The sequence below is a fragment of the Dromaius novaehollandiae genome, chromosome 13, assembly GCF_036370855.1.
Source record: "Dromaius novaehollandiae isolate bDroNov1 chromosome 13, bDroNov1.hap1, whole genome shotgun sequence".
Lineage (NCBI taxonomy): Eukaryota > Metazoa > Chordata > Aves > Casuariiformes > Dromaiidae > Dromaius > Dromaius novaehollandiae.
This window is the reverse complement of record NC_088110.1, coordinates 7,026,596-7,052,554: the sequence shown is the minus strand read 5'-3', so window position 1 is coordinate 7,052,554 and position 25,959 is coordinate 7,026,596. Positions and strand designations below refer to the sequence as shown.

The window sequence follows — 25,959 nt, the reverse complement described above, 5'->3', positions numbered from 1 at the left end:
GGACGCTGATGGGCTGGGCTGCGGCAGGCGGCCCAATGAGAGGGCGAGGCGCGGCGGCGGGCGGGGGCGGAGCCCGGCGCCGGGGTGTTTGGATTCGAATGTACGTCGCGACCCCGCGGGGCGGCGGCGCAAGCGCAGTGCGCGGCGGGGCAGAGCTGCCCCCTAGCGCTGGGGCGGGGGATGCCGGGCGAGGCGGACGACGAGGCCGAGGCGGGCGCCGGGGGCGCCCCCCCCGCCGCCGCTGCCGCCTCCCCGCCGGCCGAGGAGGGCGACACCCGGCAGCGCTACGAGGAGCTCTGCAGCAGCCTCAATATGGACGAGCGCGCCCGCTCCGAGGCCTGGCTCAGCTACCAGAGCATGAAGCGCAACTACACGCTGGAGGTGAGGGGCGGCGGGGCGGGACGGGACGGGACGGGACGGGACGGAGTGGGTTAAGCGGCGGGGGCGGCCCTGGGGCCGTAATGGCCGCTCCCGCGCGGCGCGGCCTCCGCGGGCCCGCCGCCCCCCTCGGCGGTTAAAAAGCCATCAGTCCCCAGCGTAGCAGTTAGAAAAACGCGTTAACAGGCCGAGCGCTCGCGTTGTCGTCGCCTGTCTGCTTCAGATCGCCCCCCGCCGGCGGACGGGGCCGCGGGCAGCGGCGCGGGGCGGGGCAGCGCCGCCGGGGCCCTCGGGGGGGCGCGGGGGGTTGCGCGGGCAGGGCGCCGGGCGGGCAGGCCTCGCAGCGCCGGCCCTTGAGCGCTAGCGACGCACCCGCCTCCTGGGGAAGCTGTGTGGTTTGGTGGTTTTTTTGGAGGGGGTGGTATTTAAAAATGGAAGCAACGCTTGTGGAGAAGCGTGCTAGAGTTACGTAACTCCAGTGTGAGTAACACATCGGTTAGCGTTAGCGACGCTGTTATTAATAACTCCGATATCTAGAGTCGTCCAGAACTGTTTAGGGCTTCCCTTCCATCATCAGGCAGCTAGTTCCCACTCAGCGCAAAGACGAAGGAGGTTTCACAAGCGTTGACCGTGGTTTGCCCTGTGGTGTCTGAAGCTGGACGTGTCTGCTTCAGGGAGGAAGTGCCCTGGCCACACAGCACCTCTGCCCGAACATTTTTAATCCTCAAATGCTAAGAAACTCAGAGAGAAAACTCGCTTCCTCTCTGAAGGTGTCTGCACACTTGTCCCCCGATACCACTTAGCCCAGGAAACCCCCAGCATTCGCCAGGTGCTGTGCCCCATTTCTGGTTGTTCTCGTCCTGCTGAAATGTTACAGTTTTATCAAAGAGGGATAGTTACAGTTGGCATTAATTTCTGTCTTTAGGAATCAAGTTGAGTAATTGTTAACAGAAGAATGGAAACTGTGTTTTCCTGTTCCCATATTCTGTTCAGGGAAGGAGAAAGTTTTGATAGTGGGGAGCTGTCGCGATTGTAGCACCAAAATAGCCCAAAATGTTGTTGTAGGAGATGAGCGGTGCTGAAATGACAGCATGCTGTTAAACTTTGCCTCCAGTGTGAAATTTGTGAACGCAACTTGCAACTGATAAGTTTCTGTTTTGACGCAATCCAGTGCTAGCATCTGTTTTTCTTGTAGTTCTGGATTCTTAGATAGTTCTGTCTGACAACATAGAGCTTTGAAATCATGAATTGACTTTGCCATTGCTTGAACGTTATTAGTGTAGAACATAATGAGTTTAGTTCTTTTTGTTGATGTTGGGTGCGTAGCTGAAGAGTATGTTTTTCTTTCTGATCAAGTCTTTTAGATGCCTGATTTTTTTATTCCACAGGGAAATGATCTGCATTGGCTAGCGTGTGCCTTGTATGTGGCCTGCAGAAAAGCGATTCCAACTGTGAGCAGAGGTACAGCTGAGGGGAATTATGTATCCTTAACCCGAATTTTGCGCTGTTCAGAACAAAGGTGACTTTTTACTGCTTTTTACACATTTATAAAATCTTAATTACTGTGTGTTAGCTTGAAAAATTTAGAAATTGAGAGGAAAGACTAAGCGTCATTCTTGTTTCCTGCTTTTATACGTAGAATTTATCCAGTCAGAATCTTTGTGCTATAGCTCGTTGCCAAAGATGTGAGATAGTTTCTTTTGGGCATTAGCACGTTGCAAAAACAGTGATTTTTCAAATTCAGAGACTGGCTTCCCACTCTCAAAGGGAGGCAGAAGCCAGCCCACGAAGAATAGCCTGGTTTTGAAAAATGTGCAAAGGATGAGCTTGTCTGTTCAAAATCTAACATCTGTGTGTGTTTTCCGTTTAGAACAAGGTGTAATAAACTAACATAAGAAAGCATTTTTTTTAGTTGACTGTGCAGATATTCACACCTTCTCCGTTTTCTGGAAGAGAACTTCACTTTCCATACGTTCTTGCTTTATGAAAAGAAAGTGATATAAGAATCCAATAAACACGTTTTTATCAAATGTTTATTTCCATAAAGCAATGAAGAACAACTTCGTGAAATAATTAACATTGTTTATCAGCAGTATGGTGGTTTCATAGCAGTTAAATGGATGGGCAAAGAAACAAATGTTAGTTATGCGCTTTTTCTCCCATTCTCTATAACTGTTGGGCATATTTAAATGAAACAAAGAATTCCTTTATAAAAGCTTTTTCAAATCAGGGAGATGAATATGGGTAAATAGGTTATGTGAATTGGGCTGGAGAAAAAACAGTAGAAAAATGAATGGAAGTTGAATTTATGAAATGAAATTTACTGAAACACATGTAAAAATTGTTTTACTTGCTTATTTTTTCCATAACTTTATAGAGTGTTCTTAGCATTGAAGAGGTTGGAGTTTGTTTTATTTAAGTAGATTCGTTTTTCAGAAAAATGAGGGAAATTTGATTTTATAGTAATCTGAATACTGGAGCTAATTGTACTACTGTGAGGAAAAGCCAATAAAGAACTGTATATATATATATGTTAACATGATCATCAAGAGATATCAAAATATTTTTCAAGTTGCCTGAGCTCATCCTTGTTTGGATGGCTCTGAGTACTTCGAAGTATAGTTATTGTTACGCTTGTTTGCAATGCTGCCATTTTATCAAGAGTTTGGGAAGTAGAAATTGCATTTTTATTTATTTACAACAAAGTGCCTTTCTCCAAAAATTAACTCTCAGTTTCAATCTGTTCAATATTTCAGCTTAATTGAGTTTTTTAACAAGATGAAAAAATGGGAAGACATGGCAAATCTACCCTCCCAATTCAGAGAACGAACTGAGAGATTGGAGAGAAACTTCACGGTTTCTGCTGTAATCTTTAAAAAGTATGAGCCCATTTTTCAGGATATTTTCAGGTATCCTCAAGAAGATCAACCTCGTCAACAGAGAGGAAGAAAACAAAGGTACTTTTCTGCTATTTTCAGGCTTATTTTAGAGTACTGCTACTACTAAAATACAATGAAGTTGCTTAGTTGCTTTATGTTTAGCTGCATTTCCGTAGTAGTTCTTTACGATATCAGAGGTGGTCTGTCTGTCTTCTCTCCCAGTAATTTTTGGATCTTTTTTCAGTTTGTCTGATATCATAGGATTCAAGCTGTTAAGTTTCTGTGATTTGTGGGGGGAATATGAAAATAAGCTTGTAGTAGACAAGAGAAATATTAGTATTTCTAAGGAGGGAAAGGCTGGAAAAACTTGATCATTTTATGACCTGTCGATCAATAGCTCATAGAATAACCTGGCTTGCTTTACTGCCTAGTAAGTCCCACAGTTTTCTTCGCTGAGACACCTCTTCTGGATTTTTTCTTTACAGTAGAAACCTTGTTTCTTTGTTGTTGTGGTGTTTTGAATGCTGTGAAAATTACATGCTAGTCATCTCTTATGGTTGTGCTGATTTTAACAAGATTTCATCCGTTTGTCTTGGTGTTTAGCTTGTCTTGTCTTGATTCCTCATGCTAGTTAGCAAAGATTGATTTATTTCCATCCATTATTTCTTTCGTCTTCTGTACTGCGAAGTACTATTATTTTTTTCCAACTTTCCTTTTCTTTTTCCAACAATTCCAGTCTTTTTCTTATTTTGTGGTTTTGTTTTCTTGATGTTCTTGTGAGTGTAACGTATTTTTTTTGGTAACCAAATGTATTTGAATCTCTAATGAAAGATAAGATTGTGCCTAGATGATTTTGTTGGATAATGCAGAAGTTAAGTAAATTGGAGCTGTAGTGTAGAAAGAATAGAATTAAGTATTGAGGTGAATGTTTGCATATAATGTTGAAATCATAACATGCTGCATATATAATTTGATGATTAGAAGAGTAACCCTAGTGCTAGCTGGTTAGTTTGGATAGTGGGGTGTAAAGTAATTTTGAAGATAAAATCAGAAGATGATACTTATATACATTTCACACACACATTAATAATTTTGATATTTAAATTCCCTGCATAACTATGGAGTAATCAAGTAAGAAAATAAAAGGTTAAGGCTGACTAAACTACTGGAGAAATTAAAAAAAAATTGGCCTCAACTTGAATGAATTTGACCAGAATGAAAGAAAGATTTTCTAAATTAGTAGGATTCCCTGATGATTGACTTAGTTCGCTCTCCCTTGAAAGAGTTATTTGTTTACTAAATACAGGCCTTTAGAGCAGCAGTACTTCTAGAAATGGAAATAAACTGATAAAGACTGTTTACAGTGTGCAAACCTTCCTTGGTTTTGAGGTTCACGTGCCTATTTTACTAAATTAGACACTACAATTTAAAAAACAGAAGGATAGTGGAAACACTGGATAAAAACACATCTCTGTGCCACCTTCTTTGCACTTCTAATATTTTTCTGTCCTGTAGAAGAACTGTGACATATGAAATACCACTGCCAGTGATAATACTATGAGTAAACAAGGAAAGGTAGAGTTAAAATAAATAAAAATACAAAAATTGGTGTTGGGGTAGGATTCGTGGCTTTGTTTCGGAGTTTGGTTATTGTTTCTCTTTTTTACTCCACACAGGGAATACTTAAACATGGTTTCTGATTTCTGATATTTAAGAAAAAATTTCATTTGGATGAGCTGATAACTTTGTCAAGATTTTTCCATTACCAAAAACCCAAATTGAACTTCTTAGCCAGAAATTTAAAAGTAAGCCTTAGGAAGGAGATCTAAGAAAACTGTCCAAAATAGTATATGTGGCACTATTAAGAAATAACAAATCCTCAACAGGTGGAAAACTTCTGATTTAAAAAGGGGCCTCGTGAATGAGTTACATTTTATTTGGAAGCATTTTATTCAAAGATCGGTAGAGGAACTTAGGCACGATAAACATTTGATATATTTCAAAGTTACGTATACTATACATAATTCTATACAAAAGTGCTGTATATAAATACGTAGCTGATGCTCTTGTGCACAAACAGTTCTGAAAATCTTCTGCATACTTTTTATGTTAACAATATCAACACACCACATAATGCATTCCTCCAAAAATATGTAGACCTGCTTGTAATGATCCGAGTGCTTTTGAAGAAGGCATTTCAACTCTTGCTCTTAAACCTTCGGACTGACTGTATGTAATATCTGATGTATGAAAGATCTGAAGGCGAAAAGCTGCAGAAAGTGCTATGTCTGTTCTGTATCCATTCTTTGGGAATGAGATCACAATTTTGCATTTAAAGACTACAGTTCTGGCCATGTTTAACATTAAATTTACAGTGATATGCTGCTCAAGTCTTGGCCTAGTTCAAATGAAATCTGCTATGTTGGACTGCTGTAGTGACATTTAAAGCATTGCATGCAACCTGAGACTAGGCTTCCACTTGTGTCCTCGCTACACAAGTGTGTGGTTTTCCTTTTCATCTGTAGTCGGGCTTTGGGGGGAGGGTTTCAAGATTTTTGCTACTCTATAATAAAGCTCAAATTTCTTTTAGAATGCTTGAATGTTGTATGATTTTCTATCAGTCTTAAGTCATTGAGGTTATTGTGTGTCTTTTTCTTGCTGTGTTTTCCCTCCCGCAGACGACAACCATGTACAGTGTCTGAAGTTTTCCAGTTTTGTTGGGTGCTGTTTGTTCATGCGAAAGGTAAGAGATTTGAAAGGGAAGACCTGCTGCAAACCTGTTTTTGCTAGTCTTATGTCAGTCCTTAAACACTAGGTAGGCACAGGTATTTCTGAATTCAGAAATGACCGTGAGAAAGGGCCTTTTCAGAATATCCCCAAAGGAATGAACTCTGTCTTAATTTCCCCAGCTGTGTTTTACCATACTTTTAAGGTAAGATATGTGTCCACTTAGTTTGGAAACTTTTATGTGAAATATCCTTATGAAGTTTCCAGTGTTGTCAAGCTTTTATGCTGCATTTCTAAGAGGAAAAGCATCTTATAATTTCAGTGATTTCACATTTAGATATAGTTGTGATGAATTTAAAGTGTAGACATATATTCACTAGGAACTAAGAGGTGTTTAACCTCCTCCTAAGCTTGCAGCAATGCCGATAATATTTAATGGATTTTCTCTTGCAATGTAGTAAGATTTAATCATGAAGCTCTAGGTGTGAATACTTTCATACTAATATCATAGATAATATCCTAATCCTTTCTATACCTTTTGTCCCCCTGTCCTTTTTAAAAGTGAGAACACAGTAACTGTATCAAACAATCCTATATGTTACTAAATAACGTCTTTTTTTGCAAGGATGATTTTCTCTTGTGTTTTGGACATACTGGTTAATATGCTTCCACAGACATAACACAATGAAGAGACAGTATACACACTGCCATATATAACCTTTATTGTAAGAGCAATCTTGAATCTAGTATGAAAAGCAGAGGATTTCAACAGTTTTTTCTTGATGGGAGAAAAAGCCCCAGAAGGAAATAGGAGTAAATACTTTTTTGTGAGAGAGAGTGAAATTCCCCCAAATTGTAGGTTTAAGTTGCTCAGTCATGTCACATGTAGTCAGAGGTTCTGTTTGTATCAAGTCTGGGTGTTATGGAGTTTCTGCTTAACTCTAGGGCTTTTTTCAGGTAGGACTTCAGAGTGAGGTTCCCTGGGAACTCTGTATAGCTAAGATACTGTTCTGAGGAAAATAAAGAACAAGATTTATGTTCCTGACTGAAGGAACTTCTTTATAGATTCCAGTCAGTTAATAATTTCAAGAGACTTTTTATATTGTTCATAAGACAGCTTCTAGTTAAAAAACCTAATAGTTTGTTTGCTAGTGTATATTTCGAATTCTGCCAAGAAAGAGAGAAAAGGAAACTTGGTTTTTGGTGTGTGGGGTTTTTTTTGTTTTGTTTTGTTTTCCTTCCTGTGCTATAGCAGAGGGTTGTGAGCTGCTCTCTCTCCCTTTGAGAAAAGTTACTAGCACTATCCCCATCACCACGCACCATCATCTCTTTGTACAAGGCTTAAGGGTATAGTATAGCATGAGTGCCGAGTACTTTATCTTATGTAGAAGTTGCCTTTTCCAAATAATGTACAAATTTCACTCTGTTAGGAAAGAGAAATCTATACTAAACATGTATGTCACTTGCATCCCTCAGACACAATCTGATTTTCATCTCAAGCGTGATCTTTTCTTTGCAGTCCCAAATAGCACTCTCCAGCCAGCAGTATGAAATCCCTCTTCATAATCCTCTGAGCCCGGAGGAGCATTAGTGCTCTGCCTTCTTTCCAGTGAGCCAGGACTGGCCTCCGTTAGCTCCGTTAGGCAACTGAGAGAATAAGTGGGTCAGTCTGAAAAACTTTTTCCTTTCCCTTCTGTAGCCTCCAACTTCTGTGGGTAGATTGGACAGTGGATGAGGTGCACATGGAGTATGAGAGTCTTTTGCTACTGCTAAATTGTTGGTTAATATGTTTGAGTAACTACAGATTATTTTAAGTGGCAGACAGTTTCAAACATAGAGATTGACTTTGTAGACCAGCGGAGCATGCTGATAACATAGCCAATGAAGGAAAACTTACAGTAGTTATAAACTGCAAAACCATTAAGGGGCTAGTGGTAAATTTATTCAAAGTGTGGCAGCACAAAAAATTTGAACTGAATGTTTAAGTATTCTTGTTCCTGTGTTTTGGGGACTGGCAGCAATCCTTATCATGGCAACCGCACACAAGTGGCAAGTTTGGGCTTGTCTCTGCAATGCTGCTGCAAGCCCGCAGGCGACTGCGTTCAGTGGCACGAGTGCCGAAAGTCCAGGTCTTGGTCATACCTTCTGTGTGCGCTGCAAAGGCAGCGACTTGGCTTGGTGATACTGCTGTTGTTGCCTTCTGTTTGTAAGATAATTTCTCTTTAAACTAACCTGATTTTTTAAAATTTCTTTAAATGGAAATGAAAGAAGATCTCTCTTACTGCATTGAGATAACTATACTATTTTTTATTATTTGATATGAGGGTTTGAAAGGGAATACTGAACTGTTGTTTGAAATATCATTGACTTAGCAAATCATTCGTATGAATCTACTGGTGCCTTAAATTTATTTTTGACTGTGATACTGTCAGTGACTATTGCTGTACTAGTCTTTATGCTTATGAAGTTGAATCTATGTTGTGAAAGTTATTTCTTTAATGTTTTTATTGATCTATGTTTCACTATTATATTTGGGACTTTGTTGATTGCTTTGTTCTGAACCTTTAATGATTTGGAAAGCACTCCGATGAAAGTGTACAGTCAATCTAAATTTCATGCAGGCTTCATTTTTTTTAAATGGTTCCAATTATCTGCATTGAAATTATCATTTTTTAACAAACATGGAATTAGAGAACTGAATATAAATTTGAAAGCACTGGTAGGCTTCTGATAGAAGAATAACAGACTGCGTAATTTAGAAGAATGCTTTAATCTTATACATGTTTTGATGTGTTCTAAATGAGTTTATTACTGCATGATAGATCTCTCCAGTGAGCTGCCCTTGTTTTTCATAGTGTGCTCAGCTAAGTGGTTTGGAGCTTGCCTGCAATGAACAGACTAGGAAGAGTTACTAGTATTGAAAGAGTGATAGAAAATCATGCTGCAAATGTAAAGTAATAGAAATACAATTTATGATATTAATTGGTGAAACATTTTATTTGACAAGACTATATTTAGCTTTGGCCATTCCTCAAAAGGAGTATCGTAAGCCTAAATGAGTTCAGTAGTGTAATGAATCTGAATATAACCTTTGTGAGATATGATTAAAGAGGTTACAAGAATTCTTTTCTACAGGAGTATGGTGAATAAAAATGATGTTAGAGGTACATAAAATGAAGCTACACTGTAAGCTAGATCAGAGATCTACATTTTAACTCTTTTGTAAAGCACAAGAGAAATGAAATTAAATTTGTTACTACATGTAATGAGCATGCCCAAACATACATTTTATATAGAAAGCAGACTGGTAAAGAAAAAAATCTCCTGACTTAAAGTTGCATATGGATTCTTTCTGGAGGATTGGGGATACGGGTATTTTGTTTTGGGGTGGGGTTTTGTTTGGTTTTGTTTTGATTTGACATCCAAACTAACTTTTGCTAGGATAGAGCTAAATGTTGTTTAAGAGTCTTTACAGCAATGCAAAACTGGGAAAAGGAGAGCCCCCCTTGGCTCCCATTGTTCCCCTGCATGCCTTAAAACCAGATTCTGCTTCAGAAAGGTGCAGTAAGATGCTGTTGAAAGAAGTAATGTTGCCTGATATTAAAGCTTGTGTTGCCAGATTTCTGGTAAAAAATTTCTCTTCCTGGGGATAGCTTAGCGTGGGACATTTCATGCTCCTTCAATTTGTTATGCACTGATTAATCAGGTTATTGAGAGTCAGGGAGTCTGCAACTTCATGTTTATCAGTGTTTGGTAAGGTTTGTTTTCAAAACAACATAATATTTGAGTTCCTATAATATCACTGCTGTTTCTGAAAACATTTTACTCTTGTAATTACTCTATTTTACTCTTACTGTTCTATTAAATGTGTGTCTATTTTACTCAGTGTATTTCCAACCAGATAGTTATAGTCTTAGTCACCAAAGTATGTTTCAAAGACTCCATCTCAAATATTGATTATTATACAAATCTCAACAGTTTCTTTGTTAACAGAATTTTACGTTTATGTCACTGTTAATTAATCTCTCATGTTTTTCTAATATTGAAGGTAATTTTCCTATGATCAGTGATGATTTAGTCAATTCCTACCATCTCTTGCTTTGTGCTTTGGATCTAGTATATGGAAATGCCCTCCAATGTCCTAACCGTAAAGAACTTTTGAATCCAAATTTTAAAGGTATGTTTAAAAAATGAACTGTCTGTATCCAAAAACTGCAAGAACTTCTGTGGCTACTGAAATGAGTATGATTGTATATAGTAGAGAACAAATTGAATAATATTATTTGATTGTGAAAGGGCTGAAATTCATTGGAATCATTATTTCACAATCTCGTTACAGTCAGGTTTCTATCAATATAAGTAATAACAGACTACTGAATTTTGTAAATAATAAGTCAAGAAATTAATCTACAAAGGAAATACTGTATTGGAGGAAGTTCTTAAGTAAGAATTTCAGTAGGTTAATGTCACTGAGAAAGTGACAATCAGATTGGAGAGTTGCTGGGAGGTAAGAGCTTGGAAAGAGCCAGTGAGGCTGACCTGATAACCACAGATGGGAATAAATGGTGAGAAGTTTCTGCTGAATCCACGATGTATCTTTTCCAGACTTATGCTTCATTTTCAATGCTGTATGGTATTTGCATTTACTTCGTAGTGGTTAGGATGTGAAATGGAACCATTTTTTCAAATTTATTTTGACTAATTTTTATAGTTCACAAGTGTTTGATTAGTTTTGTAAAAGAGCTGATACTGTTTTATCATTAGACATATAAACTTTTAAAATCTCGTGTTCAAAATACTGTTTTGATAATATTATCAAATAGTGTGGATACAGTATAATTAATAATTCTTTGAAGAGGACTAATTAGTTTGCTATTTTACAACGTAGAATACAAATTTAGTAAGTAAATAATATATGGATTTACAAAATCAGATGATATGTTATTTCTTAATTGTAGGTCTACCTGAAGACTTTCATAGTAAGGATTATAAAGTATCCTCTGATCCCCCCTGCATCATTGAAAAATTGTGTTCATTACATTATGGATTAGTTCTAGAAGCAAAAGGCATAAAGGAACATTTTTGGAAGCCATATATTCGGAAACTTTTTGACAAAAAGGTTGGTCAGTAAATTTGTGGTGTAGAAAAATTTCTCCTTAATCATTATCTTCCAAACCTTTTAAAGAACCAAAATGTCCACTCCTTTCCTAACCTGTCTTACAGCTTTTAAAAGGAAAGGAAGAAAATCTGACTGGATTTCTGGACCCTGGGAACTTTGCAGATAGCTTGTAAGTCACTTCATTTGTGGTTTGGTTTCCACTAATATCCCTTTGATTTGTAATACAAAAGCAATTACACAATCTATATCTTAACACTAATATTAAGTAATTTATTTGTGTATTTGTTAACTATAGCTGTATTTTATATATATATATAATATATATACTATATACATAGTATATTAAAATGTATTTCAGTTCCTTTTCTTCAGGGTGCAGTGGCCTGAGGCGTATTTGAAAGTGGCATGATTCTTCAAGAAGGAATTAATAGATGTCTGCTTTTATTCTTATGTTTCTGTGTTTCTTTGATTTTCATATACAACTGAAGAGTGTTAGAAATAAAAAGATAGGGGGCCACATTAAGGAAGTGGGAAGTAGGAGGGAGAAAACAGCCTTGGTGGGTTATTTCTTTTTAAACCTACAGATGCTATAAGTGGGATTTACTCTTTTCTCTTGAAGGTTACTAAGAATGCTAAGCATATTTCATGGTGATGTGATGCTGCATAAGTTTCAAGGCATTTCCAGATATGTAAGAGTTATCAGTAGAATTTTATTATGTTCTTCTTGTGGCTATACTAAATGGCCACCCATCAGATATACTAGAAAAATAATTTTCTTGCCACTGTCTTGTTTATAATACTACAGTTTTTAAAGGAGCCTCCAATACCTAAGTTAGGGTTAAAATAAAATTTGAAGTAGACTTCCAACAGACAAAAAGTGTTCACTCACGAAGCAGTTAAATTATTCAGTGTCTAAATAAAGGGCTTATTTGTATTTATATTTTCCTTTCTGTTGTAGCAAAGCCATCAACAAGGCCTATGAGGAATATGTTTTGTCAGTAGGAAATCTCGATGAGCGGATATTTCTTGGGGAGGATGCAGATGAAGAAATTGGAACTCTCACAAGGTGCTTAAATACAACTTCAGGAATAGAAACAGCTGAAAGAGTACAAGTGAAGCATAATTTGCAGCAGCATTTTGACAGGGTGAGTACAACAGTCTCTGTTGCTGACTGTGTTTATAGTAGGGGTGAATTGAATTAGTCTGTGTCTGATGAAGAGGAGCAGCCGCTAAAAACTATGTTTAAGATGATCTGGGAGTGTACACAGCATAATAGAGTTAAATTTGGCAATTGATTTAGATATATTGTTTACTTTGATTTTTAAACTCAGCAGAATGGGCAGTCCTTCATGGTTGGTTGGTAGGTTCAGAATTGTCCAGAGGTTCCGAGTAGTAGATGGACCTCTGGACCCTTGGACTTTTTGGTCCCTTTGGATTTGTCTGTCCAAATTTCCTGTCCCTCACTCTCTGTCCCATGTGCAGGGTTTTTCCTGTTTAGCATGTGCAAGGTTGCTTAGCACTTTGTCTGCATTTTTTTTGTTTCTTTTTCTTCCAACAGGTATACTTCAGGCGTTAAAATATGTTTACTGTGTTAGTTAAATCATTAGGGAATGGTTTTCTTCTTGCTTGCCTATAAAGCATCATGCAAAGATATGTCATTATATATGATTAATAAAATAGCATAGAATGTCATTTTCTGGAAGAATAAAGAAAGGGACACTGTATGTTTCAGAACAATGAAGTCAGGTGCTTAAAAATCTTAGGGCCTTTGGGTGAGTAGTGTTTTAAAACAGGCACTGGCTTTTAACAGACATACATACCTGTGATTATAGAGCATTCAAATGTTGCTGAACATGGAAAAATACTTAAAAGCAGGAAAGATATGAGACAGGCAAATAAAGAAAGATATAAGCTGTATTAGCACAATTAGATAAAAGAGAGCAAAAGGGCAAAACAGTCTGTATCATTGAAACAGTCATTTGATTGTGTTCCAGCCTGAGAGCTGGTTAATGTTTTTTCAACATTCTTGAATGAAGGAAAAGATCAAAATAACTGTATCTGCAAAATTAATATAACTAGATAATTTCTTGCTTCTGATCTATTTAAAGACAAAAGTTAGCCACTAAATTTTGCCAGCATAAGGCATGGACACGTAACCATTAGCCTCTTGCAGTTTATTTCTGTAGTGATGGAACAGTCTGGTCTGTAAGACAGCAGCTTGCAGCTGCCATGCTTATGCTGTTGCATACTCAGGAGAGCCCAGGGCAGGGCTGGGGGACCTGTCTTTCCTGGTAAGGGTATGGAGACAGGAATAGAACACAGTTAGGGTCGTGGAGAGAAGATGGAAGAAGGGGAGTATTGGGAGGTAGACGTCATGATGAAAGGATTGCAAAGCATAGTATGTTGATTAAAATAAGGAAAGCATCCCTTGGTTAGTAATTGTGTGGTTAGGTAATTGGAAGATGCATGGTTTTTCTCAGGAGCATTGCTGTACATTGACTGAAGGAACTTCCTTGATATTAAATTATTTTAACGTGATGGTTTGGTCTGAAGCAAATGACTCAGAGTGCTATTTGACTGTTTCAGTTGCATTCAGGAGGGCTGTTTTATGTCATACACTGACTCGCTGAAAGGAAACCCTGGCTCAGAGGTTTCCTATCTGCTACAGCTACCTTCAGTACTCACTCAAGGGACAGGATGGGACTGCTGGATTTTTTTAGATTGGCTTAGTTGTTTCATACTTCACTCCCAGTATCCGCATTTCAGTGTGAAGCCACTTCCTCGCTGGTTATACAGTAACATACCTTAGTATTTGATACAAACATCTAAGTGACACAGAGAAATCTCTCATGGCTGGCTGTTAGCTAAGGCATGGATTGATTTGAGGTGTTTGATTCCTGGTCTCTCTCTTAACAGGCATACAGTGTAATGCTGCGTAAGCAGGCATTCTGCAGGCCGATACCTTGAGGTTATGAAGTGTATCTGAATTTTATTATAATGTACAGTTATACACTTAATTTTTGTCTTTTTAGTCAAAATCACTTAGGATTACAACCCCACTTACTGGCCGCAAGTATATTAAAGAGAGCAACCCATATGTGACCCCTGTTTCCATAGCAACATATAGTTTGAGCCGTCTTCATACAATGCTGGCAGGACTGAGAAATGCCCCCAGTGAAAATTTGGAGCAAATACTCAGGTAAGTTAGTTTGATGTTTAGCAAACCAAATAAGTATGTTTTTTCTTTAATAGTTTTAATAACGAATGTTACTGTTAAACAGTGTAATGTAAAATGTAAATGAGCATTCACAGCATCTAGTCCTGGAGTAAAACAGAAACCAGAGAGAGATTTAAATTCCAAAAGACTCAGTTCTCCCGTTTTATACACCTCTGTCCTTAAGAAATCAATGATGTCTGTAAAATGGTACATTTTAAACTGAATAGTTCTGAACTTCTCCAGTGGCAAAATGTTAACAGAAATTTTTCCAGACTTCTTCCTTTTTATTACTTAGCAAATCAAAATCATTTCACAATGTAGGAGATTGTTTCTGTTTTCCAAGTAGTTAAACTGTTGCCTGAGGTACAGCATATTTTAAAACAATTTATTTTTAATCTGGAAAATGCTTTTTAAATATGAATCCCTGATCATGAAAAGATGTACATATTACTAACATTTATAAAATAATAATACACTATTGGCTTTTTACAGTACACGTAAAGTTAGGCATGTATGGGTGTGTTTGTGGTGCTGAAGTCCAAGTTACAGTTTCATACTTTAACCATACTATAAAAATAATTATTGATGTTTTTGTCACAGTAGGAGCAGTACTTTGAAAATGTTTCATTTATTTTTCCAGGGCATGTTCTAGGGATCCTTCTCAAGCTATTGCAAACAGAGTAAAAGAAATGTATGAAGTGTACTGCCAGTGCATGCAGTCTGAAGGAGAATTCAGTAATTTCTCCAAAGGTGAGAAACATTTTACTTGCACAAATAAAAATTAAAGTGCCTTTAAACGCTTTGATCTTTTGTGAGTAACTCAAAGTTTTTAATTTATAGGCAGTGCTTAGCACAAGAGTCTTTTCTATTACTTTTCTTGGTATTCCGAAGACATGGTGAAGTTCAGCCCTGCATAGACTTTCGTAATCAGGTTTATGTTAAGGCATTGGAGTTTGCTGATATTTTCACTTTTACAGAAGTGAAATGAGAAGCATTCTTAAGGATACTATTTTTTCCATTCAAATCTAAGCAAAATATTGTTGGTAGATTTTTATGACAGTAATGAAAAACCTGACTAACTGTATTCTTTAAAAGTCCTATGGCAGTTTTGGCTCACATGTAATGATATTTTAGTACAGACGTTATTAAAGTCTTGTGAGTATAAGCTCTTTTATATCTTGTATTTTACCTCTTGTATTATATATCTTTTATACTCTTGTGAGTATAAAAACTTGTAAGTATAAAGGTATTATTTGCAAAGTTGTCAGATTTGTCTGTGAAATGAGTAAAGATGGATTAAAAATTAGGAAGATGCTCTTGACTTTCTTCTTACTGTATGGAGGCCTTACTTATTTTGTATCTGTTCTTGTCAATACGGTTGCTTCATTGTTTTCTGTTGCACGGTGCAAGTTAGATCCATATAGATACACTTTTCAAACACTATTTTCTGAACTTGGAATACATACATTACATACAGCAATGTTAGAGATTGTTCTTATAGTGTTTTCATCAAATTCTGGGTTAAGTAGTAAGTTGATCTGGTCTGCAGTCACAAGGCAATGCAGCATAGGAGAGAGATTCCAAAGTTAGCTTTAAATTAACCAACTTAGTTCTGAAAGTATTGTAGCTACAACAGCATAGAAATCCAAACAAGCTAATTCACTACTAAAGCGTTATAGCATAAGATGAAATAAGTAATTTTTGATTGCATTTCACAAAATTGTTTCTACTTGGAATGCCTGCAGATGTTGCCAGTAAGCATTTTCGTCGTGCTGAGGTGCTGTACTACAAGGTGCTGGAGTCGGTCATTGAGCAAGAGAGGAGGCGATTGGGAGACACCGACTTATCTGTAAGAAAATCTAATCAAATCATAACTCAGTTTTAAAGTTGGAGCTGCAAAAGGGAAATCTGTTGTAGAGAACTATAAACAGCTATTTAAAAATGAGGGTAAAACTCTGAAAACTACCCTGTAGCTATAGCAGAATGGAAGAAAAAGTATAACAAAAAAAAAAATTGCGTTTGCAAATGCAAGGCTAGTCAAAATTTTTAATGAGTAAAGCTGTCTTATTTTATATTCTGTTCTGTTTCTTATGAAATCTTTTTTTTTTAAGCTTGATAATCTTGCTGTGGATGCAGCATAGAAAGCAGTTTACTGTTTAATAGTTACAATGAATGTGTAGATTCAAGCATTACAACTTGCAATTGTTTTTTTCTTGCAGGCAATACTGGAGCAAGATGTGTTTCATAGATCTCTGCTGGCATGTTGCCTTGAGATAATTACCTTTACATATAAGCCACCTGGAAACTTTCCATTCATCACTGAAATTTTTGACATTCCTGTTTATCATTTTTATAAGGTAAGTGTTTGACTGCCAGAAATGTTGATCAGATCATGAGAAGGCTGGTGACTTATATAAAGTCATCTCTTTAACTAGATGTTAGCTTAAACAGTAACACTTCATTATCATATCCACCGCTACTTGTATTTAAAAAGTGGTATTTTCCAAGCCTATGTTATTCTGGGGTGCATCTCAGGCATTTGAAAAAACAAAATACTGTTACTAAATAAGTTTAACACAAGAGCAATATCCAAGTAAGCTATATAGAAACTAATGCAATATCATTTTATTATAAGCAGTTTGCTGCTTTTTGCAACAGTGCTTGACATTTTTTTGTTGTTTATTAACAAAGAAAGATATAAATAGCTGTCTTCTGATCAGACTGAAAAACAGCCTATTGATTCATAGTGATGCAGCCTAACATTTCTACAAGTCTTTTCTTCCTTGAAAATCAAGGATTAGATCTCTTTCCACAAGAAGAAATATGAAATAAGTATACTATGTTGAACAATCACTGTTTATTCATGATGATATCAACTTCATAATTATCTGCTTTACAGGTAATTGAGGTTTTTATTAGAGCAGAAGATGGCCTTTGTCGGGAAATAGTAAAACACCTTAATCATATTGAAGAACAGGTCTTGGAAAGCATGGCATGGAAACAGGAATCTATATTGTGGGATAGAATCAAAGATAATGAAAACAAAGTTCCTAGCTGTGAAGAGGTGAGCTTTTTTTTTTTTTTTTTTTTTAATATTATATAACATTTCACATAGTTTTCCTATGTCAGACAGGCTCTTAGACAGTGGACATTACACCACGAAGGAGAGGCTTTACATGTCCAAATTTCAGTTTCTCAGTGTAAGCTAATCAGTGCAGAGAAATTGGAAATGTAGTGTGTTCTAGTCTGTCTGTGGACTAGACAAGGAGTCTACTCTGTCCATGGACTGTTAGCTCCAGAGAGACATTCAAAATGTAACGTCCACAAATGAGATGATTCTTACTCACTATTTACACAGTATAGCAGAATCATAAATAAAGCAGACAAGCAGGGAGGTTTAGAACAGCCCTTTGAGATCTTAAAAATTACTGAGCTGGAAGAAATGTGCATTTGATAAATAAGAGTACAGACTCCTAATCTCAGTCACAGAAAGATTACAGTACTGTATCTATCTTCTTGAGTAGTACACTCTCACTACAAGGCTTCTAGATTATGCTTAAAGTAAAATCTTCAGTACTCTTCATTGTTTTTTTTTCCTCTCTACCATTTTGCTGATCAAAAATCTGTAGAAGAGAAGCGTGATCATGTTTGTTATGTAGTCAGTCTGTGATACAGACATTCTAATGTCAATATAAATACCTTAGGTAATGCCACCTCACTACTTTGAAAGATCTGCTGGGAACAGTGTTGTAGGTTCTCCATTAACACCAAGACGAATAAATGAGGTTCGTGCTGAAACCGGAGGACTAGGAAAAGGTGAGACTTTTTTTTTAAGTATAATATCTATTCATTCTTCTTAGACCATGGCTTTAAGTTCAGACGGTGTACAGCAAGAAAGGTGCTCTAATCTCAGTGTACATTTAGCTGCAAAATTACTTGTAAATGGCATTTCTATTGCAACTCGTATAGTTAAGACAGTCATTTAAGACAGATACAGTTGTAATTTCAGTGTGATTAAATTGCTGTTCTGAGAGGATGTTTTCAGGAGTTTCTGTGTAACAGTATATACATTTTAAAAAAACCTCTACAGTGGCCTCTAGCTATTTTGCTTTCTAGTCATACCAGACTGGAAGCTTCATTATATATTTAATTATGTGTTATCTCTTAAAATTTCTCTGGGAAAATAAGACATACTACATTAGCTTAGAAGACTAAACATAGCATTATTTGAGAATACATCATCTTTAAAAGCAATCTGTAAATGACAAATAGAGACATAAACTTTTAAGGACACTTCCTGAATAGCTTTGGATGACATTTTGGTTCTCTTTAGCATTCTTTAATGTATTTGTATAATAAGGGATTATGCAACAAAGCTAAATATCCTCTTTCTTTAATCCTCAGGCCTTTCATCCTCTCCCACTACTCTGTATGACAGATACAGTTCTCCAACAGCCAATCCCACACGGAGAAGACTCTTTGCGGATAACGACAGTAACTCTGACGGCGGAACTCCAGTGAGAGTTTCCCAGCAGCCTGTGGTCAATACCGTGCCCATGCAGAACATGAATCCCGAAGCGGTGTCAGTAACTCCAGTGCCTGGCCAGACACTGGTTACAGTGGCAACTGCCACCGTAACAGCCAATAATGGGCAGACTGTTACAATACCAGTACAAGGTAAGAGATAAGCTACTGGGGAATTGTTCATACTGGTTCTCATCAGAGTATTAGTAACCAGTAAGGGGAGAGGGGGGGACACCCATGCTTAAGGTTTCCTCTAGTAGAAAGAATTTTTGAATAGATGAGCAGAATTTAGAGACACAATGTTGTCAGCACAGAGATCTTCAGACTGCCACTGACTATATATAGAATGTATTTACTTATTTAGTAGGCTTGCTTTCCTGAACTGGCTGGGGAAGAAAGTTGGATTAGTACTAAAAACCTTTGTCCATATCAGTTATCTTGAGTCCAAAGTGTGTATATATATATATATATATGAAATTGTTTCATCAAAATAATAATGAGCTAATCTTGCTAATAAGAGCAAGATATTTTTTTCTTTAAAAAAAGAAAAAAAAATCAGGAACTCTTTTGTTTTAGGGTGTTTTTTTCTTTTTTTTTCCCCCTTCCTTAAATTACAGGTATCGCCAATGAAAATGGAGGAATTACTTTCTTCCCAGTTCAGGTAAATGTAGGTACCCAGCCTCAAGCTGTGTCTGGTTCCATTCAGCCTCTTAGTGCCCAGACTCTTGCTGGTACCCTGAACACTCAGATGACTGGGGCAACTTTGCAGTTACCAGGCCAAGTAACAGTTCAGCAGATCTCTTCTGGAGAGCAAAGACAAAACCAGCAATTTGCCGCTACCACCACCATTAGGCCCCGGAAGATGGGTTCACTGTCGCTCTTCTTTAGAAAGGTACCTTCCAGTCATTTAGTTTATATGTCAATATGTCTTCACTTTAATTTTAAAATACTTACCTACTTAGAAGTGAAAAATTCAATTTTACAGTTAATATGTACACCTTGTCTACTGAGACGCACACCCGAAGAGTATTTTTCTTTATGCAGGCAGCATCTTATTATCTATAGAGTAGATAAACAATGCAGGCATCAAGTTGTGAAGTAGATAATGTATTTGGCCAACAGCTGCTTAAAAGGTGTCAATTTCTTCAAGGCTCTTTAAAAGAAAAAAAAAAAAGAAAATTCACCTTTGAGACATTAATGAACAACATTTTATATTATTTAATATGGTGGTTTCTGTAGGCTAGGTTCCTGTGCTTGGGATACTTAAAAATTTAAGCTTCAAACACCTGCTTCATTAGCATTAATACCAGCAATGGGAATGTCTTAGTCTTATAAACAAGAAAAAAAAAAAATCTTATGCTGCTTTTGGCTTATCATTTGCAAAAGTTCTACAGTATCTAAGTCTGAACTACTCTACTAGCTTGCATAAAAAAAGTAGTATTGATGTGGCCTTAAGCATAGCCTCCATTTCAACAGGTGTATCACTTAGCTAGCGTGCGTCTGCGGGATCTTTGTGTCAAGCTTGATATATCTGATGAGCTGCGGAAAAAGATCTGGACATGTTTTGAGTTTTCCTTGGTTCACTGCCCCGAGATCATGATGGACAGACACTTGGATCAGCTGCTAATGTGTGCCATCTATGTAATGGCTAAGGTAAGATGAAGAAGAAAAAGATACTTTAGATTTAGTATTCCAAGGACTACAGTTCCTAAAAAAACCCAAACGAAACAAAAACCACCCACCCAATTACATATAGATGCTAGCTATAAGCCTCTTCTGTTTGTCTGCTCATAGGTTACAAAGGAAGATAGATCATTTCAGAATATTATGCGCTGCTATAGGACACAACCACAAGCCAAGAGTCATGTAAGTACAGTTAGTAGTAAAGTGGTTTAATAAATCTCTTAGTTCTACTTTAGGAATGATAGATTTTTCAAGTGAGTTTTAATATTAAATCCTGTTAGCCCTTCCCTTTAAGAGATAGCAATCATTTCTAAAATCCTTGACTAGTATTTGATTCTACACTATACCTAAAACAAAAAATATCTTCACTTACAACCTACAGAAACAATGCCTATTGTATAATACTACTCTTAATTACAAGGCTGCATTTTTCCTGTTGGGAGACAATTTGATAACACCAAGTTTTCTTTAAAAAAAACAAAAAAACCAACCAAACAAACAAAAAACTACATGTACAGTATTGTTTCTGGACTTACGTAGCTGCACATCTAATCACACTTCCTTTGTTATGCTCCTCTGCTTCCCTGCAGGTGTATCGGAGCGTCCTGATAAAAGGCAGGAGACGACGACGACGCTCTGGTAGCAGTGATAGCAGTAGCCAGCAGAACTCGCCTACAGACAGAAGTAAAGAGAAAAACAAAGAAAGAAGTAATTGATGCTTCTAATCTGACTTCCATAAACGTTTATATGAGATTTTGTTTCCCCTACCCCCACAGTTCCTTTGAGAAACTTTGACACAATTAAGACTGTATTGACACCATTTAAGAGTTACTAACTCTAGCTTAGTATCATGCCTGCTGGCCTGACCCTTGAGGCGCTCTGTGTCTTTTATTGCAGATAACTTCTTGCACCAATTTATGTGCATCATTCTGTAGCTGATGTCTTTACCAAATGAAGAAAATCAGCACTAGCCCATGCTCCATTACCCATTTACTTATAACAATCACAGAGCTGCAACAGTTTATTTTAACATTTTAGTTGAAAAGCAGTGGCTGGCTGGCTGGCTGCAGAGGTAAGAACAAACCAGCCACCCACAGCATCATGTTAGTGTATCTGCTGTCTCTGAAGTGTGGGGAGGGATTCTTGATATTTGAACTAACACTTTCCTTCAATGAACTTTTCCAAAGGAAAGCAAACAAGTGATGCTCTCTGTTCTTACAAACAGTTGTTTAATAGATGATGCTATAAATCATAGGTATTACTGTTTCCTGTTACACAGAGGTGGAGGAAAATGAAAAAGAATATTTTGCAACTTTTCCTTTAAGCGTATAGAAACAGCCAGAGGTACTATCGAGCCAACCGTTTCTACCACTAACTGAAAGCGTGCTATGCTAGTCATTATTTGAAATTGCTCTAGTTGGCAACAAGACAGAGCTGCTATTAGAAGTGTAACACAAATGCCTGCAAAAGGGAGTTTTAGCTGTTCTTAATATCTCAATACTGTGATGATAATCAGTCAGCTCATACACAAAAAACATTTGCAGTTTATCCATTAAAACCTTAGAAATCAAATGTGTTTCTGTACATACATGCAGGAGTTAGTCTTTAATAGCATCTTGCCTTACAAAATAGCAGTATGTTAAGGGGACAGAACTAGCATCATGGATATCAACACCAGATTCATGGCTGCTATACTGCCATTTAAAGAACTGGAATTTAACAGGCTTTAAAAGCAGTTCAGTGTCTGGGATTGAAATACATTAAATAATTGTGGCCAAATAAAGGAGAGATGGCTCTCATCTTTTCAGCTAGCAGAGACTCCAGTCCAGTGATGCGGTCCAGCAGCACCTTGCCTGTACCACACCCAAACAGTGCTCCCCCTACTCCAACCCGACTGACAGGTGCCAACAGTGACACTGAGGAGGAAGAGCGAGGGGACCTGATACAGTTCTACAACAACATCTATATCGAGCAGATCAAAGAATTTGCCCTGAAGTATACTTCAAATGCAGTAAGTTAACCCTGTGCTTTTTATTAGTAGGTAGATCTTATTTTATTTTACAGGCAGTAAAATACTATTGCTAATCTCATTTAAAGAAAAGCAAATTCAAGGGTTGCTTGTTTCTTTTGATGACAAGAATTTCAGTTCAAGGACATACTTTGCTGTCAAAACATTAAGCATTTTTGATGTTCTTTTGCTTTTTTCCTCCTGTCTGAAATATGCAACACTGAGCAATGTCATCCATAGACTTCAGATATGCTTAAAAAACAAAAAAAAAAAAAAAAAAAAAAAAAAGAAAAAGAAAAACCAAACACAGACCACTAGTATGGCCCAAAAGCTATGAAAAAATTGCATTTTTTTTTTTAAATACCCAAGGGTATGATATTAGTGGAAAAAGCTGAGCCATATTTAAGATGGCTGACTTACTTCAGTAAGGCTTTTGTAATACCTGTGATAAGATACCAACTGTTGATTTTCCCTGTTCTCTCGAGCAGACTGATTCTCCTCCGCTCTCTCCCTACCCATTTGTAAGAATTGGCTCCCCTCGCAGAATACAGCTGTCTCAGAATCACCCGGTGTACATCTCGCCACACAAAAATGAGTCTACTCTCTCTCCTCGAGAGAAGATATTCTATTACTTCAGCAGCAGCCCATCTAAGGTAAGACTAAGAAATAAATAAATATATATATATATCCTTAATTCTAGCCTTAGTTTTTTGGTAGTGAAATTAGACACAATTGTGCAACACACCTTTTCATTTACATTAAGATGTCCTTCCTCACCTAAAGATCTTCAGTTTGTCAGTTTAGGTATCTATGAAGATGTAAAGCAATTAGGAGATTGGCTTACTTGTGTGCTTTTAAAAGTTACACTTTGTACTAGGACCCATGAAGACCTGAGCACCTAACTGTCAGAATATTAAGTACTATCATGTGCTTTTAGCTACTTAGTTGTGGTGGTGGGGGAAAGTATGTCAGATTTCCACTGAGAATCTAGTTATCCGGGAACAAGTGGCTCTTAAAATGAAGAGACTTACCACGTGAACGAGGAAACAGACCGGCTCCTGTGATCTCTGCTCACCAGCAATGAAGTCTTCCAAGAAGCATCTTCATTCAAGATAGGAGCTGAATCTATGATGAGATAACATGACTTTAGTATGGATAGAAGGCATTTCAGCTGTACTTGCGCACCAACAGAGCACTGAAATAACAGGCTTGCTTGAGTAAGACTCTACAATACAGTAATGGAAGGACCAGGACAGTATTTAAAAGGGTTAGTCTGTCACCAGAAGCACTCTGTATAGAACAAATCTCTAGAAATCAAGCATGTGAAGCATATTGAAAAGCATAAGGATATACAAGGCAGATGAGGGCCTAGACCAAACTGCATCTGTCGACTGTTCATTTTATATTTTGGTATTCACAATGATGAACCAATTCCATTTCCCCCTCCCCAGAGGCTAAAGGAAATTAACAGCATGATTAGAACAGGAGAAACTCCAACAAAGAAGAGAGGCATTCTCTTAGAAGATGGTACCGAAGCACCAGCTAAGCGAATCTGTCAGGAAAACCACACTGCTCTGTTGAGACGACTACAGGATGTAGCAAATGACAGAGGGTCTCACTGAGTTCAGTGCCACAGCACAGGTGTTCCCTCGCTGCAGCCATGCTGGGCCCCAGGCTGCTTAGCAGGTCTCATGGATTCACAAAGCCTTTGCGAGAGGCTTCAGCCAGGCTGTCGCCTCCTGCCTGCCCCTGTGCAACAAGTCTCCTGTCAGACTGCACTGAGCCTTTGTCCTTCTTGGAAAGGGGCAGGAAGACAGTCTCCCCTGGGACCAGGACAGTGATGATCCACTTCAAACGCTGTGACTCAGACTCAGCCCTATGGTTAAGCAAATCATGAGGCAAGTGATCCATCTTCAGGCTTAGGCTTGAGAAAGCAGTGAATACGTGTTTATTTCCATTGCTTGGAGAATGCATCCTTTATATAGCTTTCTACCTTGCAACAGGTATTTAAAGCAGTTTGCTATAACCAGTCTGCTTACACTGGTTCTCTCAGTGCTTTACCATTTTCATCTTTGGACGAAAAAGTTATACATACATCAAATGTGGGAGCACTGCACCAAGATAGTCAGATTCAGGGGTATCTTGGTTTTCACATTAAAGACCTCTATGAAAATAGTGACTTACAGGTAGTATTCTAAGTCCAGCTGTTCTGCCTGGACTTCTCACAGGAAAGGGAAGATGAGAATAATTTTTTTAAGCCCTGAAGGAAGTTATCTAAATGGATTCTTTCCACATTCAGGATGTTGTGTGCCCCTGAAAACCATCAGGTTGTTTTGCTTTAATATTTGGGCACCTTGTTGTATAAAAGTAGATAATTTGTTTATGCATTGTTTTTAGCTGTGCAATGTTTTAAAGTGAACTAATGTTCAAAAGGTGGCACTTTCGATAGGGCTGTGAAGCATCATTTTTAAGGCAGGTTAGTTTTGCTGTATATTTGCAATGGCACTTTCTAAATGTGAGTATTTTTTCAAAGGCTGAGATTTCAGATGTTTTTCTTTATTGAAGCAATTTGACTTTTGTATTTATTTTCAAATTGACATCCCATAGCTCCCCTCTTCAGCAAACGGCATTAAGAATTCATTTTAACCTTAATGTGTATGCAGTAATGAATGCAGGAAGCTAGGGATGTTTGCTTTTTTCCAGGAATTTTATATGCCTATGATGTTTCTTCAGGTGTTGTTTTGTTTTGGTTTTTTTTTCCTGAAAGAGTCAGGAATTGGCCATCTCACTTTTAGAAGGAATGTGGCATCAATCTCTTAAAATGTATACTTAGGGCTTTATTTTTTATTTTTTATTTTTTTTTAGGGCAAGGTTTGGGGGCTTTTTTTTTTTTTTTTTTAATGGACTAAATCAGGCTGCCTGGGAGAAATCTCTCCCCTATTAACAGCACAAGAAAGTGGTGCATATGTTAGACTTACTAAAAAGTTTGATTTTTGGAACTATTTTAATTGAAAATAATTAGTATGTTTAATGTTTTCTTAATAATTGATGCACTATACCAATTTACTCCTTTTCAATGACATAATTGAGGATAGTGTTGTCATTAATGGAAAATTTAGTACACTCAAGATTATAGAAGCTTTATAAGGAGGCAGAAGTCAAAAGCTCCATGTTTTCAGTCATTCCTGCGCCTCAAAATAATGGGAAGATTTAGCACTTAATTCCACTTAAATTCAATTAAGGTAAACTAAACTTTCATTCTTACCTGCGTAACAAAAAGGCTGAAGTTGACCAATTCTGTAGATGTTTCTGTAAAGCTATTTATGAAATTGTCAGGCATTTGTTGTTACTCTATACCATTTACCTTACTTTGTATGAAAATATTGCAAGTGTATTTTTCAATAAAGAATTTATAAACTCACAA

At 37.4% G+C, this 25,959-nt stretch overlaps 1 protein-coding gene and 1 long non-coding RNA gene across 4 annotated transcripts; one reads left to right on the top strand and one right to left on the bottom strand.

Moving 5' to 3' along the window:
* The first annotated feature begins 45 nt into the window (after window positions 1-45).
* RBL2 (RB transcriptional corepressor like 2) lies at window positions 46-25,959 on the top strand. Of its 3 annotated transcripts, XM_064519532.1 has the most exons (23): window positions 46-381; window positions 1,767-1,897; window positions 3,135-3,335; window positions 5,936-6,000; window positions 10,033-10,161; window positions 10,943-11,103; window positions 11,208-11,272; window positions 12,062-12,248; window positions 14,136-14,302; window positions 14,961-15,070; window positions 16,066-16,169; window positions 16,540-16,677; window positions 17,220-17,384; window positions 18,025-18,136; window positions 18,725-18,997; window positions 19,462-19,505; window positions 19,614-19,736; window positions 20,321-20,497; window positions 20,639-20,710; window positions 21,118-21,235; window positions 22,336-22,538; window positions 23,024-23,188; window positions 23,987-25,959. In XM_064519532.1, exons 1-23 carry the CDS (start codon window positions 181-183, stop codon window positions 24,155-24,157), a joined length of 3,282 nt encoding a protein of 1,093 aa, XP_064375602.1. In that variant the 5' UTR covers window positions 46-180; the 3' UTR covers window positions 24,158-25,959. The 3 variants fall into 3 exon arrangements, with proteins under 3 accessions (XP_064375602.1, XP_064375601.1, XP_064375603.1); XM_064519531.1 differs by having other exon boundaries at window positions 19,462-19,736; XM_064519533.1 differs by having other exon boundaries at window positions 19,462-19,736; window positions 23,614-24,131.
* Window positions 17,391-21,198, bottom strand: LOC135329764 (uncharacterized). The gene is made up of 2 exons (XR_010391395.1): window positions 21,064-21,198; window positions 17,391-19,997 (listed from the first exon to the last, which is right to left on the bottom strand). It is a non-coding gene; the product is annotated as an uncharacterized LOC135329764 (long non-coding RNA).